Source organism: Hyaena hyaena, unplaced genomic scaffold (genome assembly GCF_003009895.1).
Source record: "Hyaena hyaena isolate Hyena2069 unplaced genomic scaffold, ASM300989v1 scaffold_561, whole genome shotgun sequence".
In the NCBI taxonomy this organism is placed as follows: domain Eukaryota; kingdom Metazoa; phylum Chordata; class Mammalia; order Carnivora; family Hyaenidae; genus Hyaena; species Hyaena hyaena.
This window is the reverse complement of record NW_024081193.1, coordinates 793,162-806,984: the sequence shown is the minus strand read 5'-3', so window position 1 is coordinate 806,984 and position 13,823 is coordinate 793,162. Positions and strand designations below refer to the sequence as shown.

At 34.5% G+C, this 13,823-nt stretch overlaps 1 protein-coding gene across 2 annotated transcripts in view; it reads left to right on the top strand.

Annotated features, from left to right (window-relative positions):
• NKAIN2 (sodium/potassium transporting ATPase interacting 2) overlaps positions 1-13,823 on the top strand; it is a 981,342-nt gene that overhangs the window by 448,835 nt on the left and 518,684 nt on the right. For both annotated transcript variants that reach the window (XM_039256203.1, XM_039256204.1), the window contains exon 2: positions 10,888-11,025. In XM_039256203.1, the coding sequence (XP_039112134.1) occupies positions 10,888-11,025 (138 nt within the window). The remainder of the gene's footprint in view (positions 1-10,887; positions 11,026-13,823) is intronic.

Here is a 13,823-nt window from a genome sequence, read left to right as displayed (position 1 = left end):
CCATATGTAAGATTTAGAAGTGCTTGTAATGCTTTGAATTTTCAAGTTTCAGGTATGAAATACATTTCATAGCTTGACAGTATTTATCATTTTGAGCCTGTACCAGTTATCTATGCTATATTAATGGAGTCTATGGTAGAACTCCTAAAGCTGATAGAGAATATCATCTCTTATTACATTCACCCATGGACAGCCGCAGACATTCTGTCAACAGAAAAACAAATATTATGACTGACTCTTTTCAGAACAGCATCTCCATATCTGTGTTGAATCCAATAATATGGTTATTTTAAAGGGCACAGAAGACATGGTATTTATCATGCCAAAAATAGCATACCTATGACAAATTCTAAAATGCTCCTGTAGCCATCTGAAATGGTATTCTCTTGTATTGCTAGTTGCAATTTCTGATATAACCCACTGCTGCAGTGACTGCCAGTACATGGTAGTGATCTTGATAACATTTCTGCTTTCATTTCAACTCTTGATTGGCCTTTAGCAGTCAGAGTAAGTGAGGCTGTCATTCCATCTCCCATCCTTATGAAATTGAATTTTATGAAAGAGACGTAACCTAGAGTTTGAGAGGTTTGATTGACATCTTCCATATGGCTGCCTTGCTGTAGTCAAAGAAGTTGTGCCCTGAAACCTTTGCTGGTGAGGAGAAGAGCAGATGGGAAGGAAAGGAGACAGGAGAGATACCAGAGTGCAGACCATTATGGTGTCCACCTCTGTTCCCTGGGATGGTACGGGTGCTTCCACCTCCAGTCCTGCTAAATGTGCAGCGCCTGTTTAACAGGGAATGCTGATAATAGTAACAACATTATGAATTCACTGCCTCAAATGGGGGAGGGCAGGAGTGTTGGAGTGGGATATTACCTTGTTTTGAATTCACAAAATAGAAATACAAAGATAATAAGTATTAAGACCAAAACTGAAAACTGCCTAGACATTGCTTCTCTGATAATGATATATGAGGCATGTTTTGGATTCTTTATCAGCTTTACAGAAATATATATATATGCACATTTTTACCTAGTTGACAAATCTGAAATTCTCCAGATGGCAACTTTAATATGTTTAATATGATTGTGCTCTTAAAAAATAGCAATAGAGTTTTCTCTAGAGAAAAGCATTTACTATGAGAAAGCAATACCATATGATACATGAAAATAAGAACATTGCAAGATATTTTCGTTATTTGGCTTTTACTGAGCTCTCGATGAATTAAAAAAAAATCTGTGCTGAACAGATGATGCTGTTGATGAACTTAGCAACTTATTCTACCCAATTCCTAAAGTCTATTATTAAAATATAGTCAACCCTTCTCTCACCTGTTTTTCTGCATATTGGTAATATTAGCCACATGGTGTTTTTTGTGTGTGTACACCTGCTGCATGAGCAGTAGGAGATCCAGAAATGGGTCAGAACCAGATAGACAGATCCTTAGCAGGGATGTCATTTGAACAGCTACACCTGGACCCTCTTGAAGGTTTAAGAATTTCTGTCCTAAGAACCATTTCAGATATTAGGTATCTTATAGGATAAGACCCATTCTTCCAGACAGCATGAAAATTTGATTCATCTCATCACTGATTCCCAACTGTATACCTCAATGGTGCCTGGGACAGTATTTTGCATGGCCCAATACTTATAATATGCCATCAGTGCTTGTAGCATACATGATTCAAAACTTCATGTCCATGGTCTTCTGCACTTTAAGTGGTTTCTCCTTATGTTTTTCTCCCATTTGTATTAGCTTGAGTTTGAATCAGTTAAGACTTTGTTGTGGAGACACTGGAAATTTCAAGGTCAAATGGATGCATTAACTTTCTCATTCTTACCTGTCATGGGCTTTGTGTGAGCCATGAAAACTACCTAGAACAGCTGTCATTTTGGCTGATTCAATTCTTCTGAGAATTTAGATTTCCAGTGAGTAAAATTATAGACTCTGTGGAAAAATCAAACAATGATCCATCAAGAGGACCCAAGCTATTATCTTTTCAGTTAATTTCATATGAATACAGGGAGACCTTAAACTTAACAAATGAGAATTTGTCTACCTAGATATGAAACCATTTCATGACACAACTCTACGTAAATGTAATTTTATTGTAATTCTGCGGGATTACTAGTCCTTTGACTGCATCAGTAGTATAAACTTGCAGCTTGTTTTATTTTCAAGAATGTTCTGTTCTAACTGTAAACTTGTCTTTAGAGTGAACTGCACACTTTGTAGAAATAGAGTAACAATAATAATAGTGATTAGCTCAGGGGTTATCATAATTGTGTGAGTTTGCAAGCCATAGAGCTATATATAAAACATTATTTAAAATGTTTTGAAAAAATGTTTTTTGGCTGTATCTTTTTATCTTTTACCCTGTACAATGAACCTCTTATGTTTTCTTATCAAATTAGGGAAATATTTGGTAGTAAAGTAGAAAGGATGCCCTAAAATTTTTTTAAATCAACAGCATCAGATTCTATTATGTTAAGTTTCTAGTATATTCTAGCATGTTGTAAACAGTTTGTGGTTGAAAATATGGACATGGAAGTTAGAATGATAGGCCTATAATAATGGTCATGGTATTAATTTTCTCATCTGTACAATAAAGTTAATAATGGATAAGCATTGTTACAGTGAATGATTTAAAAGTAAGCATTAACTAAAATAGCATATCAAAGTTCTTATCATAATGCCTGGGATATAATAACTACTCAATTTAAAAAAAATATTGTATCATAATGCATACTCACTATTCAGTCAGAGGGCCAAGATTTGTGTTATGATAAGGAGATATTAAGTTAAAAATGTCAATCCCTACCACTAAACATCCAATAATATTTAGTGATTTTGCATACACACAATATGAATATGAACATACAGATCAGGCAGTTATATGACTTATTAAGTTGATTTCAACACTTAAGCAATATTTTTGTGCTCTAGTGTCAACTTATTGTGTGTGCTTTTTTTAGAATGATATATTTTTTAAAATCTAGAATATTATGCTAGTCATCAATTTGTCTTTTGGTGGTATGAGTGTTAACTATGAAATAGTTATAAATTACTATGCAGAATGAACAGCTGTGAGAAATAATAAATGATTCTGTTATCACAACAACTAGAATATTAGCTAGCATATGCAGAATTATATATAAATGGCATTATTATACAGAGGGGTTGGAAAAGTTTTAAAATATACTATTTGACTATGAGGTGGGTCAGTTAAATAGCCTTATTAATTTAACCTCAGAAATAATGACTGACTGTATTTCAATAAAAATCTTAAGAAATACTGTGGACTGTTTCAGTAATGCAGCTTATAAGAAAATGTGCTTCTGTAAGAAACAGAAATACTTGTTTTTATTTAGTTTCTTTGAGTTTATGCCAAATCTTTCCCATCACTTTCTTAAAAATCTTTACTTTGCTTAACTATAGAGAAACATAGTTTTTTAAATAACGTGGGCAGAGAAAGAAAAAACATGAAAGAAATTGTGATATTTGAAACCTATTCTTTTACAAAGTACTATAATCGATGAGATATATGGAACATTGAATGAGGCAGGAAAACATTTATTAAGGAAGATCACCCCAGGATATTATTAGTTACATTTGTGACCAATAAAATAAGAAGGAGTTCATCATCTCTAACTAAAATATTCTGGCAAGTCTATTGATCTAGAATATTTGTACTAAAATACCAGTGTCTAAACTTGTTAAATATTGTTAAAATATGAATATATTAGCAACCATGTTAGGATGAAATTTAGGCATTGTAATAAATATATGCATTATTATTTTAATCTTCATGCCAATCTTAAGAGTTCTGTATGACCAAAAAAAAAAAAAAAAAGCTCTGTACTACAATATTCCCATTTTATAGATGAAGACACTGAGATTCAAAGAGATCAGGTGACCTCCTATGGTCATATAGTGAGTTAGAATTTAAACATGATTTTCTGATTCAAAACTTGGGTCCTGAACCACTATGACATGTTGACTTCTATTATAATTGAAGCCATTGAGGCCAGATCTTCTTTTGGTGGTGTTTTCATTATTTGTCAGTAAGGCTTATTCCTTTGTTTTGTATTTAAAGAAAAACAATTATGTGGGGGGGAAACAGAAAATCCTTGGTTTAATAAAATAGGGTAAATTGTCATTTGTAACCCAACATCTTAGCAAATACTTTACAATTTTATTTAGTAAACAAACTCCCCAACACACATACTTGAAAACTGCAGTTCCTCAAGAGTTGTTAAAACTTTTCAAGTAAACCTCTGTGCATGGCTGTGTCTGTATCTTACATGTATAATTATTGTAGACTCTGCTTTAAGTTTATTCTCTTAATTTCATATTTGAATTCACTCTCTTGGTGACATGAAAGATATTTGTCTCTAGTGGGTCTCTTGCAGATAAAAGTTTAAGAGCTGGCATATATGTTCCCACTTATCCACTATGAACAATACAGAGAATCTTAAGCAGGGAACATCATCTCATATCCATACAGAGGTTTGCTTTGTGATACTGTGGTATTTTAGACACTATCATAAAGACCTCAGCACCTCAGCAAAGTCGTAAAGTCCCAGAAAACCTCTAAAGTCTTTACAGATTCCCTGGGGACTGGCTTAGAAAAACCAACATGTGGCAGGCATCCTTTCTGTTTCTGGAACAGAATTGTGCTCGAGATTATAATTCACCATAGGGGAGGGTAAGTAACCAGAATATAGATGAGATCTAGTGTGGCAACAAACACTAAATATATACAAACATAAGAACTGGCAGTTTTACGGAAATGGGCAGACAACCAAGAGACAGAAAATGTACTAGGGAGTCAGGCAGGAGAATCATGAATCCAAGGCAACATCTCAGAGTAGGGATAAAAGGAGTAGAGTCCTTTATGGGTTAAGAAGACAGTACCAGAACTATTTTATTATCTCCTTCATTGTTTTAAGTGCTCTATTGGGCAAGAAACAAAGAGTAGTTACAACTGGGAACACACAATTGACCATACCTGACTGGAAAGTAGGAGAAGGCCAAACAATTTCTATTGACAAAATTCTGACAAACAAATGACCATATGAGGTTCTGTCTCTGGTAAACTTTCATAGTCCCCACAGATGAAATAAGATCTTTGGACCCATTGTGTAAACTCTTATGCCCATTTCAATTTTCATCATGATTTCCCCTCGTATTTCCTACTTTTTATACTCGAACAAAGATAATTTTGTTAGTTATCTTCTCCTGGAAACAATGAAAAGGCAAATCCTTTCCTTATGGATTCATGAAATTCTACAATTTTTATTCTCTTGTGACTTTGTCACAACTTTGTCATTTCCCTGAGGCTCACCTGGATAATGTTCCATTTGCCTAGCACCTCAGTCTGGGTCTATTTTATCTGCCCTTAGACTCTAGAAAGTGGAGATAGTCTGAAAGCTGTTTTCTTAAAGGAGACTAAAGACAGTGAAATGGGGAGGGTGTAAGGAGGAGAACAGGCATGTCAATAGATAAATTTCATTTCAACATATAATTTAGCACTGGAAACAATTTGGTTGTTACTAGCATTTAATAACCCCCGTAAATTTCTTTTTAAATCAAGGAACCTGTGTTCTCCTATAATACAATTAAAAAACTATATTTTTCCTTTCAAATTCTGTATATTAGTTTTATTTCATATTAATTGTAATAACTTCCAAACTACATTTTAAGGACATAAAACTATAGAAATATTTGGGAGGAAAATTTATTAAGAAATCTTAGTAGTTATTAACAAAAGGTAGTATCTCAAGGAACCCGATTTTGAACCCCACCAGTTGAAAACAACTAGCTATAAACATCCCATTATGGCTTTTAGAAAAATATTTTATAGTGTTCATGTACATGTAATTTCCTTGTTAATACAGTTAAATGGCAATAGCTACCTAGGAAATATGAATGATTCTCAACTCCTTATGCCAACATTTGAAGCAAACTTGCTATAGACTGAATACTCCTATTAAGGGGTCAAACTTAATTTAACAAATTATTTACTTAATTGGGTCCAGTTTTCTCAGATGTAATTGAGGAGTGTGGAGTGAATTTCTTCCAGTTTGAAAGTCAATACATTTATCCTAAAGAGCTCTCACAGGTGCTTTTTATGAATATTTGTTTTCATTGTTAGTAAGATGACTTCTACTTACTATACTTACAAGAAAGGTTTTTGAAAACTTTTTCAGTTCAAGCATATTCAACTAGATGAACAATGACTACTAAGATTCATATTTATTATAATGCAAAAGAGTAGAGTAGTTCTCATGTTTTAACAGTATATACATTTATATCAAAGAGAATGAATAACACTTTCATAATTTGGGGGATTTTGCAATCAGAATTTGACCCACCATTTTCACATCTGGGGAGCTAGCCTATGGATGTACCAACACACATATACAAGGTTGGTTAACACACTCAGATGTGTTATAGCTGAGAATTGGAAACCAAATGAATATCTGTTAAAATGGAACACTTAAGGGGCACCTGGGTGGCTCTGTCTGTTGTGCATCCAACTTCGGCTCATGTCACGATCTCACAGTTTCGTGGGTTCGAGCCCCACATAGGGCTTGCTGCTGTCACCCTGCCACTGCAGAGCCTGCGTAAGATCCTCTGTTGTCCTCTCTCTACCCTTTTCCTGTTTGCGCTGTCCCTCAAATAAATAAACATTTTAAAAAAATGGAACACTTAATAAGAATATAATGTATGTGTAGTGTGTGCTAATGTAGAGAGACATCTACAAACATCACAAAGTTCAAGGGGAAAATACCATATCTACATTGCAATCCCATTTTAGTAAATAAAATGATGTGAAAAAAATTCAAGACATATATATGACAGATATATGCCTATATGCTGGCATCTATATATAGTATTTTCCTGAAAAGCTATGTACTTAATAGAGTTTCCCCAAATTGACATTGGTTGCTTTTGGGGAAAGAAAATAGGACTGATGATTTCTTCAAAGTTTGTTAAGTGTTCAAATGAATGTTGTACCTTATAGTTTAGGGCTCTTACAACATTTATAACAGAGTTAGAGAAAAAATTAAGTTATGGGTCATTTTTTCGACATAAAACTTACAAATAAAATCTTATTTAATCCAAAATGAAACTCTGGTAAAAAATAATATTAAATTTCAAGTAGGGATTTTCCCAGGATGAAAAGGAAAATTGATCATGGCAAAAACTATAAACAGTCACATTAATGATAGAAAAGAAAAGAATAAAGCGATCATCTCAATAGATGCAGAAATAATAATTGATAAAGATTAGCTTGTATTTATCTTAACAAATAGAAACTTCACAAATAATAGTTATGTAAGGGCACAGAATTCTCTGTGGAAAGCAACAAGTTATGCATTAATAACAGGCTACTATGTAGAAGCCAAACACACAAAAAAATTTATATACAGCAAAACTAACAAGCATGAGAGAGACTTATTCCAAAAGACTTTTTATATGAAAATGGCACACAGAAGCAACAGCGGTAGAGGCAGTCTCCCACTTAGGATTGTTTGACTTACGATTCTTTGACTTTACAATGGTGTGCAAGCAATACATCTGCAGTAGAAACTATACTTCAAATTGTGAATTTGGATCTTTTCCTGGGCTAGTGTTGTGGAGTACAGTCCTCTCTAGTGACACTGGGCTGAGGCAGGGAGCCACAGCTCCCAGGTAACTACAGACCCCAAGGGTAAACAACCGGTACACTTATAACCATTCTGTACCCCAACAACCATTCTGCTTTTCACTCTCAGAACAGTATCAATAAATTACATGACATATTCAACACCTTGTTATAAAATAGGCCTTGTGTTAGATGATGTTGCCCTACAGTTTGCTAACGTAAGTATTCTGAGCACATTCCTAAGCCAGGATGTTTGGTAGGTGAAGTGTATTAAATGCATTTTGACTTACGACATTTTGGACCTGTGGTGGGTTTATCAGAGTATAACACCATGTAAGACGAGGAAGATCTGTTTATGTTTTTCGAGGCCGTATACCTACATTTGTATGCCAGGTAATGTAAAGGACGTAAAGCAAATAAATTATAGAGGGCCCAATGGGGGGAAGGAGAATAACTCTGAGAATATGGGTTGAAGGAGGCAAATACGAAAATAAAATGAAATAAAAAGGAACTTTGCCTTGCCTAATGGTGATATGAACTGACAAGGATGATCAAAGACATTCTCTACATTATTCCAAAATAAATAAGGTAAAAAGCAGTACATATTCTGTGACCGACCAACATAGGTCTACAACATAAACTGTGAAAGCTTTTGTTTTTGGACTAGGTGTGTCGTAATTCTACAACATAGGGAACATGACAACATGACGCAGGGGCCATGACCAGAGTCTACTTTTTTCTTCTTCTTCTTCTTTTTTTTTTTTTTTTTTTAGCACTTACCATTCTAAGATATCAGGAGACTCACTTAGCCACACTACATCTGAGATTTCTTAGATCTGAAAAGTAAAACAAAAATATTTACCTCTCAGGTTTTGTGTAGACACGATGAGATAATACATGACTGGGTTTAGCAAGAATGCCTGTCATCTAATAGATGTTTTAACTAATATCTGTTCTCTTCCCTACAACCCCATAATCCTTCCAGTAATTCCGTAGTGAATATACTTTCTGTTGGAAGGAATTCTTAGAAAAGACTAACTACGTCTATAAACTGTTATTCCCTTTATATTCTCTGAATTCTTCAGAAAATCTTCCCTTCTTCAGTCCTGGCTCTAAATTATAGAACCTGTGATGAAGCTACTTATGAAGGCTAATAGGGCCAATCAGAAACAGGGTAAAAGGAGGGATTTATGAGTGAGGAATCACACATTAACTTATTCCATCTGCATAACCTTGTAAGTAATGTTTGATGAAACTATTAGTTCTGTCATTAAAAAGAAAGACTAATAAATGTTGATGTAAATTCATTTTAGCCATTCAGAATTAGCAAGTATATTATCATCTATATATATTTTTATAATTAACGATGGTACTGCTATTTTCTTCCATAATTGGTGCATTTATTGAGAGATTTCCCACTGTTTGACTAATGTGTTTCATCCTCTATACTTTTTCCCTGCTGTGTCCCCATAGTTATGATGCTCAAAATTTATAGAGTTTAGATTCCTCCGGCTGCTGTTTACATTCCTACTTACTGTTTATTCATAGGATGAGGATAGAGAGATCTAAGTTGGAGAGAGCTTTTATACAGATGATTAGCAGTTGCTCTGAGAACAGCCACTTATTTTTTGGTACTATAAATGGATTCAAAAACAAAGGATACATTATACTGCCTAACATTACAAATGGGTCTCCTTTAATGAAGTTTTGACTGCGTGATAACAGTTGAAGGAATGTTTCATTAGAAGGTAGTTCAAGGTTTATAAACCTACAGTTCTGTGCAATATTATGTACATCCCACTTTTGCAACTCTGGTGGGTATTGTGGATTTAGAATATGCAAGGTAGAAGAGACCTAGATTCTCTCTTTTTTAATCACTGCCACGACTAAGTGAAAATGAAGATTTGACAAGGCTGGATTATGTTAGAGCTCTTACGTGGTACCCAGTGTGCCTTAGGAAACAGAAGTGTTATACGAACAGTTGTCATGAATTCATTTTCTTTTTCAATGCCTGATGGGAAAATATGCTGTTCAGCTAAAGAAGTACAGTGGGAATAATGATCATTCAAGAAATCTTCAAAGTGAGCTACAGGTATTTAATTTAAAAGCACACTGTTTCAAGAGTTAGTATGTCCTTCTGGCAAGACATATCATTAAATCATAGTGATGTTAGTAACTTAGGGGTTTTAAAATCCTTTTCCTTTAAAGCCTAGATTGAAAAAAATATTGTTGAATCTTTGTGTGGAATATCAGGTCCTTTAAAAATGTTTTACTCGCAACAGTTTATAATCATTCCATCTGAAGGCAGGCAGGAAGAATAAAACTGAGTTTATTTGTTCTGATGAGAAACTTGATAGCTATCCAGGTTTTACTTGTCAATATGAAATAGTGCTTCTGGACCATCACTGCTTTTGTTTGGTTGTTTAGTTGGTTGGTTTTGTTTTTCTTCTCTCAATCTTTAGATTTACACCTCCGTCTTAATTGTAAAGTTGTAAATACAGATAAATGTAAGATAATTTGAAATGACCTATGTTCCTAGCTTTTATAACAGTGATGCTATATTTTTATTTTTGCTTCCCATTGTTTTAGTGTCCTTTTTGCACCCTTTGCCTGGTTATAAAGGTAACTGAGTATAACAAAAAAGTCATGTTTGATGTATACTCCAGTATTATTTGGGTTAGAAGTCAAAGTCCTACATTTTACAAACGAGGGATCAGTACCTCCAGAGAAGTGAAAGACTTACATATGGGACCACAGTTGCCTAGAGGCAGATCTAAGTCCAGAATCCAGGTCAGTTGACTTGCTGACAAGTTAGTTTTCCTCTACATCAATCCCGTTTGCTTTATTCCCAACTTATATAGTGACATTTGAGCAGACCCTAACAACATACCCTTTTTGGGGACTTTGCAAATTTGCTGGTTGATGAATTCAAGTGTTAGACAGTGCATATGACAATATAATTTATCCTATGACTGCACAGATGATATCCTGTGAATATGGTTTGATGCCTCCACAAAATGATTCCAAAAAGGATTGTAGCTGTCTATGGATATAAAGCTTCTATAGTGTTTCTTTGAAATATACCCAAAAATGTCAGTCTCTCTGACATTAGAGATAAATGTCAGATATGGGGAAACAGTTATACTTGCTAATTATAATGCAATATGATCCTTTTTCTCTCTCTTCTCTCTCACCACTGTGCTTATCTGTATACCCTGTTTTACTATTCTAGGTTTGTGTGCTGGAGAGGCAAATATTTGACTTCCTTGGATATCAGTGGGCACCTATCCTGGCAAATTTTGTACATATTATTATCGTCATTCTTGGTTTATTTGGGACTATTCAATATAGACCTCGTTACATAACAGGAGTAAGTACCCTTACTGCTTCTTTAAAAAACATTGAAATACAGATGCAAACTACAACTGTCTTGAAAATTTATATGTATGTCCTCTCCTTAAAGTACTGTTAGTTTGTTTTTCTAGTTTCAGATTACATCTACAGTAATGGGAAATGTAAAGTTTAAAACACTTGACGGTGAATGTAATCAGATTGTATTTTCATAAATTGTACTTTCAGCAAGTATTCTATTGTAATTAAAAAACAGAACTATGCTCTTATATTTCCAAATTATAAGATTGTGTCCATTGATTTAACAAATTTTGATGGGAATTTTTCCCACTTTACACAATCATATTTTATAAATTGAATAAAGGTAGTTTTAAGTCAGTACAAATGAACATATAATTTTGATTGACACTATTAATACATATTAGGGTTAATATTTGATACCTTTGAAAGCCAGAAGGGTGTGGACCATAGTCTCTATATTCTCCCATAATTCTTTTTGGTTCAGAGGGAGTATTTTGCATCTCTACTCAAGTTAAACTTACTTAACCTAAAAGTGAAATCCAACTGTGTTGCCGTTGCTATGGGAACCATAACTTAGAATTTTTTACCTTTGTATGTGTCTCAGATCTCAGCTATAGCTCTTCATTAATGTAGATTTTTTTAGTTTCATCATTTTTCTCTTCTATTTTTGACAAAGGAAAAGTCCATAAGCATTTATTTAATATTATAAAGCAATTTTGTGGTAAAGGAATATATATAAGATACTTTAGCTAGAGCTCTGCCTTGTTCAGCACAAGCCAGCAAGCCTTCTCAGGTTTCACAAAGGCCTCCTTCACATAAAAGATGCCCTCTTACGACCTATTGTCTCAGTCATCTGGAACCGATAAAGCTCACTGGTACTGAAACAGACAATATGATGACAGCTGGACCAAGTGATCCACTGTCTGGCTAAGGATCCTCTGGGTGCATCCCCTTAAATGAGTACATGTGCTCTCTAAGGGTGTATAGCCATGTAAATCACGTAAACTGTAGGATATGTTTTGTTGCAGGGGGAAGTTTTTCAATACAAAAGATATGATAGCACCATTCATTTTCTTATATAAATTATGATATGATCTAATGTAGGGAAAATAGTACAGCATTTGGGAGTTGGTCTTCTGAAGTCATAATACCAGGATTGAAATCTTGCATTTACCAGTTTTTTAAAAATCTTTAAACAAGCATAAACTCAGTAACTTTTAGAGTTCCCACTTTTAAAATAAAAGTACTAATTTCATTAACTCATTTTAATTAATAAATTATAAGTCATCATTAGAACGATTCTTAATTTAACTGTTCTCGTTCAATAGACTTTGACGATCCTCCATAATTTTATTTGTGTAAATAATGTTCCTCTGATTATAATCGTTTTTTAAGTATAATTTATCATCAAGTTAACTAACATACAGTGTATACAGTGTACTCTTGGTTTTGGGGGTAGATTCCTGTCATTCATTGCTTTCATACAACACCCAGTGCTCATCCCAACAAGTACCCTCCTCAGTGCTCATCACCCATTTTCCCCTCTCCCCTACATCCCCCCAATCAACTCTCACTTTGTTCGCTGTATTTGAGAGTCTCTTATGGTTTGTCTCACTCTCTCTGTCTGCAACTATTTTTTTTCTCTTCCCTTCCCCTATGGTCTTCTGTTAAGCTTCTCAAATTCCACATATGAGTGAAAACATGATATCTGTCTTTCTCTGACTGACTTATTTCACTTAGGGTAATACACCCCAATTCCATCCACATTGCTGCAAATGGCAGGATTTAATTCTTTCTCTTTGCCAAATAGTATTCCATTGTCTATGTAAACCACATCTTCTATATCCATTCATCAGTTGATGGACATTCTCACTCTTTGCATAATTTGGCTATTGTTGAAAGTGCTGCTATAAACATTGGGGAACATATGCCCCTATGCATTAGCACTCCTGTATCCTTTGGATAAATTCCTAGTAGTGCTATTTCTGGGTCATAGGGTAGTTCTATTTTTAATTTTTTGAGGAACCTCCACACTGTTTTCCAGAGAGGCTGCACCAGCTGCATTCCCAACAGTGCAGGAGGTTCCCATTTCTCCACATCCTTGTCAGCATATGTTGTTTCCGGAGTTGTTAATTTTAGCCACTGGGACTGGTGTGAGGTTGGTACCTCAGTGTGGTTTTGATTTGTATTTCCCTGATGATGAGTGATGTTGAACATCTTTTCATGTGTCTGTTAGTCATATGGGTGTCTTCTTAGGAAAAGTGTCTATTCATGTCTTCTGCTCATTTCTTCACTGGATTATTTTTTGGGGGGGGGAGGTGTTGCGTTTGATAAGTTCTTTATAGATTTTGGATACTAATCTTTTATCCAATATGTCATTTGCAAATATCTTTTCACATTCTGTCGGTTGCTTATTAGTTTTGTTGATTGTTTCTTTTGTAGTACAGAAGCTTTTTATCTTGATGAGGCTCCAACAGTTCATTTTTGCTTTTAATTCCCTTGCCTTTGGAAACATGTCAACAAGAAACTGCTATGGTTGAGGTCAAAGAGATTGTTGCCTGTATTCTCCTCTAGGGTTTTGATGGTTTCCTGTCTCACGTTTAGATCTTTCATCCATTTTGAGTTTATTTTTGTGTATGGTGTAAGAAAGTGGTCTAGTTTTATTCTTCTGGATGTTTCTGTCCAGTTCTCCCAGCACCATTTGCTAAAGAGACTATATTTTTTCCATTGGATACTCTTTCCTGCTTTGTCAAAGATTAGTTGGCTGTACATTTGTGGGTCCATTTCTGGGTTCTC